Source organism: Vidua chalybeata, chromosome Z, assembly GCF_026979565.1.
Source record: "Vidua chalybeata isolate OUT-0048 chromosome Z, bVidCha1 merged haplotype, whole genome shotgun sequence".
In the NCBI taxonomy this organism is placed as follows: Eukaryota; Metazoa; Chordata; class Aves; order Passeriformes; family Viduidae; genus Vidua; species Vidua chalybeata.
In genome coordinates this window covers 72,057,408-72,068,256 of record NC_071570.1, presented here as the reverse complement: position 1 = coordinate 72,068,256, position 10,849 = coordinate 72,057,408, and the positions used below count along the sequence as shown (strand labels likewise).

Below are 10,849 nucleotides of genomic sequence, written 5' to 3'. Positions count from 1 at the left end.
TTTCCACACGAAACAGTCCAACACCACAAACCTTCTCTCCTGCCTGAAACTGGTTCTGACAGATGGAGCCCAGGGTCATGCACTCAGGGAACTCAATGGGTTTTTACAGGGATGGTTCATAATTTAAGGGAATGTTATCCGTGTGTGTATATATGTACCAAAAGATAGGAAGGTAATGGGGTTTTGGGAAGTGGGACCTGGCATTACAGAAATTATATGGAATAAGGGATGCCTGTTGTCCTGACTTCAGCTGCAATCCAGTGAATTTTCTTCCCAGCAGCTGTTCACACGGTATTTTAGATTCAGTGTGAGAATAATGCTGCAAACACACTGGTGTTCTGCTTGTTCCTGAGCAGTGTTATCTTAAACCCAGGACTTTTCAGTGCCTCACGCTGTACCGGTGAGGAAGTGTGGCAAGAAGCCAGGACAGGTGACCCAAGCTGGCCAAAGGGGTATTCTGTATCACAGATTAGCATGTCCAGTATATAAACAGGGGGAGATTGGCCAGGAGGGGCTGATCACTGCTGGGGGTGGGCTGGGTATCAGTCAGCAGGTGGTGAATAATTGCATTGTGCATCATTGTTTTGATTTTTTTCCTCTCATTAAAAAAAAAAAGTGTAATGTTAATTGTATTTTATTATAATCACTGTCACTTGCATTACTGAATTTTATTGAGTTTAAATTATTACACTGTTCTTAACTACACCCACAATCTTTTTCTTCCTGATTATCCTTCCCTGCATCCCATTGCGGCTGGGGAGCAAGGGAGGGGCTGGATGGTACTTAGTTGCCACCTGGGGTGAAACCGTAACAATTAGGGCGCTCGAAGTCCCCTCCAGCCTTGGCTTGAACACTTCCAAGAATGGGGCATCCACAACTTGTCTGTACAACCTGTACCTCATGGTGAAGAATTTCTTCCTAATACAGAGTATCATACAAGTAAGACAATTGCTTCTCTATTATAAATAAATGGCTTACTAAGGCAACCAGATTTCAAAATGGTGCATATTTATTTTGGAAAAAAATAATTGTCTCACCCAACCTTCTTCTATGTTCTTCCACTTTTAATGTGGGTGCTAAGGTCAGACATAAGAGATTTATTGTTACACAGATGCAAGGCAGTTACATGCATTCCAGTTCCAAGAAAAGCAGGCAGTTCTACTCAGCTTCACCTCTTCATTTCTTGCTCGTATCTTCACTCCAAAGTCACTGCATGGTGTCCATCTGTACTTGCCCTAAGTACAACTATGTGATGCAACACCGACTCCAGACGTCAATTTATTTCTTTTTCTTCCCTTTACCTTTCTTGCCTCCCTCTCCTTGCTGAACGCTTTGATCACTACCTCCCATCTTCTGAGTTCTTGTTTTGAGTTTGGGAATGGTTTCTGCAGCATACAGCATCACTGATTTACCTAAAATAAAGGGAGAGATCAACACATGCCCTTTATGTTAAGAACAGATGTAAAGCCTGGGGGATCTGTTTCCGTCCCCTGGTACAGCAAGCAGCTTGTGAAAAATTCTTGGGGGAAAGAAAAAAAAAAATGCAGGACTGATAAATGTCACAGTAGTCTGGAAAAGCCTGACAATCATAACCTGACAATCTCCTAAGTGTCAACATGCTTCCTGCTACTCTTTCCCTCCACCTCCTACTGGTCCAGAACACTGGGGACAGAATGACCAGGCAAAAACTACATGCATTTTCAGAAAGGCACTGCTGCCCTCCAGCAGGACTCTGATTTTAAATCATCTCCCTCTGTCAGCACTCTTATGCTACTGTACACCCAGCACTCTTCTTGCTCTTTCCTTAAGACACATACTGTTTCTCTTTTATATAGGGATTCATCTTTGGAAAAAATGCAAAAGATGAAAATTTTCATTTAAGATAATAATTTGTATTAATTAGTTAAGGGCAGTTGTCTCATTGATAATTTATGAAAATGGTCAGTAGAAAATTCAGTATTGTGTTTTATCAATTTAGCATCCACACTGATGCACAGATGATGTATGTATCCTAAGAAAATGGTGGAATTTAGCCATTTAAGAACTAAACTGTTTTAAATGTCAACAAAGCAGTAAGCCAAAACTGAACAGAAGCTTTGTTCAATGCAACAATCACACAATGCTCCCCACAAGCCCCTCCAATGACACTGCTGCAGAAGCAGCAGAATCAAAGGCAACAGCATTTTACAAACTTTACTCAATGCTCACAACTTAATTTTGTTGACTTACACAAGCAATGAGATTTAATGGTAAACTGTAGGATTTAAAATAGTTGAAACTAATAAAGCAGGCTGTTAACATAAAATAAACCACTTTTTGGTTTATTAACAGGTGAGGTACCTAAACCCAGGCACTCTACTCACGTGTTGGAAACTGAGGTAAACATGGGTTGCCATCATCTTGTTTGAGCTGTATTCGTACTCTACCTCTGTACTGCACATCTCTGTTCCACTCTCTGGGATACATCTTGTTTTTCTGTCAAAGAGGAGACATGACAAAAGGAGAAATGTATTATAACCTGCATTGGGAGACAGAACTGTTTCAGAGGCACTACTGAAAACAACTCCTGGTACTGAGCAATTTTGTGAGTAAACTGTTACAGGGACCATTTTATGTCCCCAGTGGTCTGGACCACAGGATCACAGGTTTTTGTTTTTCTCCACTGCTGCAAACCCTTTTGGACACCTAGGGATAGCAAGTGATAGGTCACAATCACTGCTTTTGACTAATTATAGCCTTCACTCTTGATGAAACATCACAGATTTCTCAGTACAGATGGGATGCACTGTCCAGATACTTCTGAAAAACAAAGTGATTTTGTACCAAGCTTTTGGGTACTTCTGGATAAGGACCTATATTCTTCTTAGAAAAAATAACACTGTTCTAAATTAATAATTACTTCAGGAAATGACAGTGTGAAGTTACCTCTCTAGAAATCCAGACTCATTCCCTAAGGAAAAAGTAACCAATAAACTATTTAAAGAGCAAGTATGTACTGCAATAAAAAGCTAACATTGTCTGGCTGAAATATAACTCCAAAGGACTGTGAAGATTCCAATTATCAGAATCCTATTCCTATACAAGACTCATTGCAAAGGTCATTATCTTCCATTAAAAACATTAATTTTTAGAAGTTTAATTTGCAGAGTTGCAGCTTGTAAAACCAGCTTTTATTCAGATACACTTTTAAGCATCCAGGGAACTCTTCTAAGAAGGCTGGAAAAACAGAAGTGGTTTTCTATAAGCTTAAAAAGTCACATTGTTTGAGAGATCTGGGATATTCCTGACTTGCATCAGATTTCCAACATTTATGTAATGATTATGGTCAGTTATTATATAAAGGCAGCAAAGCTAGTAACAAAACTTCTGAACCACAACTTACAAAAAATGATATAATGAGAGAATAGAGATGCATAACAAATTTGGGCATTTTTTGTACATGGGGACTTTTTTGATTACCTCTAGTAACACATTGAATCCTACTGCTGCACATACATCTTGGATTTCTGTAGATGTGGGATTTTCAACAGCCTGTTGAAACAATGGGTTAAAATTAATTAGTTTTCAACTATGACCTGCCAATAAAAAAAACAGACCAGTTTCCCACCCTATACTCAGTAATTAGGAAAAACTGATGTGGAAAGAGAAGGTACAAATCTAGTGTAGAAGTCATTTGTCAGTGATGCTGTGCTTTAGAAAACATTAAAAAAAAAATAAAAAAAGAAGAGCTAAGACATCAGGAAACAGATGAGATAGAATTCACTAGGACAGAGGAGCAAGTTAAAGAATTGCTTAGAAAAAGTAATGGAAATGAACAGTTATGTACAGAGATAACCAAAAGGTGTGAATCAGCAACACAAGGACCTTTTAGCAAGGACTAAGGGAGGGAAAAAGCACAAAACTTCTATCCATATGAGAGCAGACTCCTCCCATAGGTAGACCTATGATACACAACTTGCATACTCAAGAAAGATTTTATTTTTAAAAAAAACCCCAAACCCTAAGCAGTAAGGAAAGCCCTTTATATTCCCAGAACTGATTGCTAAAATGACTACAAATGAGTGAGATGACAAAAAACTATTTCTGGACAGGTCCAAAGCAGCAATACCTACCATGCCTGTGTGTCACATGCACAGGACATAGCATATAGGCTCATATAGTCAGTCACTAGAACCCAGTCATTACCTGACCACTCTTTTCTGCATTGCTTTCAAATTCTGCAAACTGTGCACACAGCTGAGTGTATTCAGCTCCTCATTACTTCGCCTGCTTGCTCAAGGTGCTGCTCCCTTGAAAGCAAACACTTCAGCTCAGGGCTTTCCTACTAAATTCACATGCTGGCACTAGGTTACCTTCAAATGCACTGTTATTTCCACACCATGGGGGAATGAAAAGATGAGAGATGTATTTTCCAGCACTTTACACATTGCTGCCCTAACAACACTGCAAAACAAAATGTCCTATTTCCCTGCCACCCTGAAAATACCTTGTCTATAGGTATCCTTCTTCCTTCTGCTATTGTCTTCTTGTTATTCAAATAAGCTGGATAAATGCAGATGAATCTAAAAAGAGAAAACAGTGAGTTTAAGCATGCTATATCAATTCTTTAATGCTTATGCAGTATTTTCCTAGTAAAATAGAAAATAAATGTCATGGCTACAACACAGAAGTTCCCACAGCAGCTTAGAACAACCATTTGTTTTGCCTAGACTGCTTAGTAAGATACTGCAAAATCCCACTTTGAGTTATCATAGACACTGCATGACACCATTTTTTGGGGCACTACGTGTACAAGGGATGGCACTACCAATTCTGAGGGAAAAAAAAACACAAAAAACAAACAAACCAAAACCACGAGGCTGAAATAGAACATTCTGACCTATTTCTTACAATCTTGAAACATGGAACACACGTATTTCCCTGAAAAGAATTAACATTAAAAAGGTTTTACTACACTACAGATCACCCCAGATTTGGGTACATTTATAAAAAGTACTGAAACACTGCACTCTTAGAAACTTGCTTAAGATTTTTCCATAGATTTACACCTGTCAAGCACATACACAGGATTAGCGTGACAGAACCTCAATTATACTAATTAGACAATTAAAAAAACCGACTAGATGAGACCAAGGGCATGTAGAAGAAGGTCCGCACTGATTTTAATAAGGATCTATGAGAGCATAAGAAAATAGGTAAAATGGGTAAAACATATGGTGCAGACAGATTCCAATTAGCTGAATGACAAGAAAGTGACAAAGATCACGTTCCTGGCTCTAAAGACCATCCCACATCACCTCAACTCCTACTGTTTTCTCCTTCTCTTGCCCAGTAGTGCTCTCCACTCTTTGCTACTGCTATCTTTATGAGCCGACTACCTCTGTGTTCTGCCTGGGAATTCCAGTCCCCTTACTGACTTCCCAACCACACAAGTGTCACCACCACCCCTCGTCCCACAGGGATTTAATTTCAACCACCATCATCCCTCGCTCCACAAGGATTTAAACCACCACCCCTTGCTCGCTCGCGTTTTCTTTCTCGTGAGCCGTGAATGACACGTAAACAAACGAACCCAGAAAGACCCGACCCCAAACGAGCCGTTCTCACGGTACCTCTCCTTGTCGGCCGGGGACGCTGCGCCGGCGGCGGCGGCCATGACAGCAGTACATCCCCCGCCCCGCCCCGCGCCACGGCGGCGGAGAGGGCCCGCCCCCAACGGCCCAGTACAAGATTCTATTGGTCAATGCGGCTATCTGTCAAAAGTCGCAGCCTGTGAGAAGGCGCCACGTCGGCGCCGCGGTCGCGCGAGCGGCTTCCGCCAGGCTGAGGGAGTGGGGGTGGGATGGTGGCGGGAGGGGCTGGGGCTCTGGGGTTGTGCGGAAACGCTGTGGCGCACACCCGTGAACAATGGGCTGCAGTCGCCGATGAAACACCAGCCCAGCGGGTCGATGGGCGGTACAAAGTGTGTTCGGAGGGCGCCAAGACGCCGTGTGGTGCCCTTCACTCACAGACCTTTAGCGGTGTTTGCATGAAAGAACGATCTATCTGAGAAATGCCGGGAAATGTTTATTTAGTATTACCACAGCTTCTTGTACAATTGCATGAGAAAAACAGGCTAAAGCTTAAGGGAAGAACTACGGGGTCAGTACTGGGTCCAATCCTGTGTCTCACCTTCATGAAGGCTGTGGAAGAGGGGCAGGTGCACCCTTGGCGATGGTGACGCAGCAGCGGTGCGCCCTGGCTGGTGGCAGCGAACTCTGAGGGGCGCTGATACACCACAGGGTCGCGGTGCTGTCCAGAGGGACCCGGACAGGCTGGAGAAAGGGGCTGACAGGAACCTCAAGCAGTTCAGCACGGGAAAAACCAAGTCCTGCAGCTGGGAACAGCCCCAGGCACTGGCACGGGCAGGGAATGCCCCGCTGGAAAGCAGTTTGGCAGGAAAGGCACTGGGGCTCCTGCTGGACCCCAATCTCAACAGAAACCAGCGACGTGTGCCTGTGATAAGGCCAGTGGCGTCTGGGCTGCACCACAGGATGTGTTGCCAGCTGGGCAGGGGAGGTGATGCTGCCCCTTAACACTGGCGACGCCACACCAGGAGTGCCAGGCCCAGCACTGGGCTCCCCAGGACAAGACAGACACGGCGACAATGGAGAGAGTCCAGTGACTGGTCACCAAGGCCATAGAGGGACCGGAGCTCATCCTGGAGAAGAAAAGGCTCAGGGGATCTCACCAATGTACACAAACGCCTGCAGGGAGGCTGCAAGGAAAACAGATCCAGGCTCTTCCCAGGGGTGCCCAGTGACAATACCAGAGGGGATGGGCACACACTGAAACACAGGAGGTTCCCTCTGAACATCAGGAAACTCATTTTCCCTGTGAGGATGACCGAGCACTGCCCAGAGAGGTGGCAGTGTCTCCATTCTTGGGGATACTGAGAAGCTGGATGGGAATGATCCTGCACCACCAGCTCTTGGTGGCTCTGCTGGAGGAGTGGTTGCACCAGATGACACCCAGAGGTTCCTGCCAGCCTCAACCATTCAGTCACCCTGTGAATTTCACACGTCATATTTTGTGTACTCTTACACTCTTCATACAGCAGCAACGTACCAGGACAAAGAGCTGATGGTATCTATTCAGTATTTATCTGTGGTGGTGTCTTTTTAAATTTTTCTGCTCCACCAACATATCCAGCTGGCAACAAAATATGGAAGAGGGAATGCTAAGACCCAGTGCAACACAGTGGTTTCCCCAGGGGAGAATTTTAAGTACCAGTCATGAAAACTTGGAAGAGTTAAGAGAAGCTTCAGAAAGAATCAGGGTGGCACAGTTTAAAAAGTTATTGTCTATTCAGGCTTTTGAAAGATGAGGAGTTTTGTTCTTATGTCTTTGCTCTCATTTTGTCAGAATGAATGCACTGTACAGAGTACTGCAGAAAACATGGAACAGCACAACTGTGTGCCAGCATCAGGAGCAAGCAGGTTTTGGAAGTGTGACTACAGCTCTCTGGGACCAGCTCAGCCACTTGGCAGCTCCTCACAAACATGACTCAACAAGGTCCTCAGCTGAAAAACAAGGTTATGTAAGTGAGGTGTGCCAGATATGAAGAAAGTGTTTGATGCAATACTTGTCCAGTGCTAAAGACAGGTTTTTTGAGGGTTATCTCCAGATTATCATCAAACTGACCGATACAGAAAGTGTAGCTTTCTAAGAGGTAATCCATTTACAAATAATTACTTATTTTGTTGCTTAGCAACAAAAGGTTCTCATCTTGTTAGCAGTAGCTTGATAATGGATTTCCTGTGGTTTTTCTTTCTTTGCACAGTGTTTTTGTTTTAAATCTCCATTACTTGCACACACATGTCTTTCTATTGAATGACTTTTTATTGAGATCCCTACCACCTAAATAGTGTCAAGAACTGCCATTACCCTGGGAGCTGTCCTGTTGTCGAGTTTGTCACTGCTTAAATCTATGCATCAGCCAACATGGGCAGAAGCTTCTTCTGTCAACTGCTGTCACCTGCTTTTAACAAGACAGATGTGGTTTGTCAGGAAGGAGAGGGGTGTTAAGTGCATCTTGTGTGCACAGAGTGAATATGGACAAACCATGTACAATATAGTAATAGTCTCTGTGAAGGGCATGATGTGTGTAGGGCACATTCATGATCTGACCATTGCATGAAACGTGGTCATCCTACACCTTTTTACTGCCATTTCGTTTGAACAATATGCATTGCCCTTTTCTTCTGGGACACAGAGGTCTGAACCTACCAAAAGGATACAAACATAAATCTCTGCAGGACAGTGCTCTAGCAGGGTTTGAACTGAAGAACAATCAAATCTAATCTTTTAGGAAGTAATGCTAAGAAATACTTATTTGGCATTGCCACAGCTTCATCTTTTAAAGATTGAAATATAGGTTAAAACTTAATGAAAAAATACTAAAACTTACTCCATACTATTCCCTTAGATTTCTATAGTGGTTTTAGTGCCTCAATTAGATTGTAAAGCAATTTCTGCTGCTTCTCCTTGAGAAGAAGTGCTCTGATACTATGTTAAAGGCAGTGAACACAGTTGCAGTTTGTGAGTACTATCATTGCATATTAAGATTGCCCTCAATCAGTCCAGCTAATACAGGGCACTGAGAAAGGTTTTGTGTGTTTTAATGCTGTTTTATTTGACAGTTGCATGTTATTTTTTTTCTTCCAATTCACGTAGCTTTTAAATACCAACATATTAGTGGCTTATCTTGTAAAACAATATTTAAATTGAGTGTTGCAAAAGATACATAGCGTGTGACAGCATTTGTTAAATAGAAAGGGTATGAAGACAAAAATTATTTTCCACATCTTTTTCAGATGGAAAAATAATTTTAAAATTGTCAGAAATGGAGTTTGTGGAATTACAGACTGGATCACATGGCAAACATAACTGACCACACAGGGGAAGCACTTTTTTTTTTTTTTTTCTGCAGATCTTGTTATTACTTGCCAATCTCCTTTATAGGTGCTAGAATTCACAATATCTTGGAACCAGGATGCCTAAAATGAAGCAGTGAGTAGAGACATGTCATTTAATCCCCATCATCACTGTAGAATCACTTCACTGAGTATATGGTATCCAATCACTCCATTTGTTTTAGTGGCATAAGGAATACATTTCAAAGTTGAATTCTAGATATTTCCAGCCCGAGGAATTCAGAGACAGAAGCAGGTCACAAAGCATTCCAGCTCAGGCACGCTGTAGCTGCATGCATTTCCCAAGTATCTGCTGGCCCTGGACTCAGACATGGAACAGAGCACTCAACACCTGACAGGTTTTGAACAATTTAAGGCAGTATGACAAGAAGGTACAATTGCTGGTGAGGATAGGACTTGTACACATCTGCAGCAAAACATCAAGACCACAGATAATGCCTTTGGAGAGTAGTAGCAGGGATACTGGTCTTGGAAAGTTGTGTAGAACTTGCTGAGGTTATTCCTGTGTCTGTGGCCACTGGAGTGCTAGGGAAGGGGCAGGGACTGAAAATTACACTATAAAACCCTAAAGCCGAGAATTCTGTCTCTGTATACAATGTAACCAGCAAGTCAGATGTCCTGACTGAGACTCTATTTTTACTATTAATGGTGTTTGGGGAATAAAAATAACACCCCCCCCCCCCCCAAAAAAAACCCCACAAAACAAACAAACAAACAAACTCCCCAACAAAAACAAACAAACAACAACAACAAAAAAACCCCACAACAACCACCCCTTAAGCCTCAAAGAAAACCCTTCCCAAACAAAACAACCCAGCAACAAGAGCCCTCTACAAATATGAAATAGCAATTCAAAGTGGTTGTGATAGATTGTTGCAATTCACCTGGGGTAAATGCAAATGCCCTAACTGGAAGTGGGAGCCCAAGAAAACGGAGATGATTTGAGGTGACACAGTTTGTATGTGACACAGGGTTCTACTGGAAGTGTCATATACACCTTCTTATTCAGACCTGGTATCCACTTTCAGTTTCTTCTTACTTGAGGCTACACTCCAGAGTTTAAACATGCTAAAAATACTTATATAATAATAGGACCAGTGAAGTTATTCAGGAGAGGGCAGATTTTCACCTGGATTGGTGGAGCAGCTCTGTAGTGGACTGCAGATGAAACAGAACAGGGATGTAGAGGGAAATCTTGTTCAATGGACACTGAAGGGAAGGGGGCAACATGGGAAGGATTTGCTTCACAGTTTTTGGAACTGAGAATTCCAGAAGGGTATTTTAAAGTGAACTATAAGGGCTGGGAAAAAAACACAATACTTTGATTGTGAAAAATGCTTCATGAATTATGACTCAAGTTGGAAGTAACAGGCAGGTCTGTCCAACAATGAGTTTTCAACAGCATAGAGAGAGAATGATGCTGTCTTTCATTTAGTTTCATTTTGCTGGTATTTACTTATCATGAGACTTCAATACGCAGAATTAAGCACTAATTGCACTTTTACAAGACTGTATGCTCCATTTTCCCAAAGCAAGGGGTGTCCCTACCCATGGCACAGTTTCCACCCAGAACTGGATGATTTCTAAGGTCCCTCTCTACTCAAGCCATTCTGTGATTCTGTGATTTTAAATCCATAGACTACCTTTCAGTTTTAACGATTAAGAATCCTGTCTGCTACATAAGTGTTATCAGAAGAAGCACTATCTCATGCCCATACAGAGAACACCAACACAGCATTCCTTATGAATCAGCAGAAGCACCGCTTCCGTTCATCTCAATGGCAGAGGACTGTAAATGTCAATAGCTTATTTAAGGAGTGTGGGATGTTCTAAAGCCACTCGAGGCTTAAATATTTCAATCTGTGTAAAAGCTG

General features: G+C 42.3%; 1 protein-coding gene across 1 annotated transcript; it reads right to left on the bottom strand.

Moving 5' to 3' along the window:
- Positions 1–987: 987 nt before the first annotated feature.
- Positions 988–5,695, bottom strand: SRP19 (signal recognition particle 19). Its single transcript, XM_053932833.1, has 5 exons — positions 5,613–5,695; positions 4,487–4,562; positions 3,460–3,531; positions 2,364–2,475; positions 988–1,412 (listed from the first exon to the last, which is right to left on the bottom strand). Exons 1-5 carry the CDS (start codon positions 5,654–5,656, stop codon positions 1,279–1,281), a joined length of 438 nt encoding a protein of 145 aa, XP_053788808.1. The 5' UTR covers positions 5,657–5,695; the 3' UTR covers positions 988–1,278.
- Positions 5,696–10,849: the final 5,154 nt, after the last annotated feature.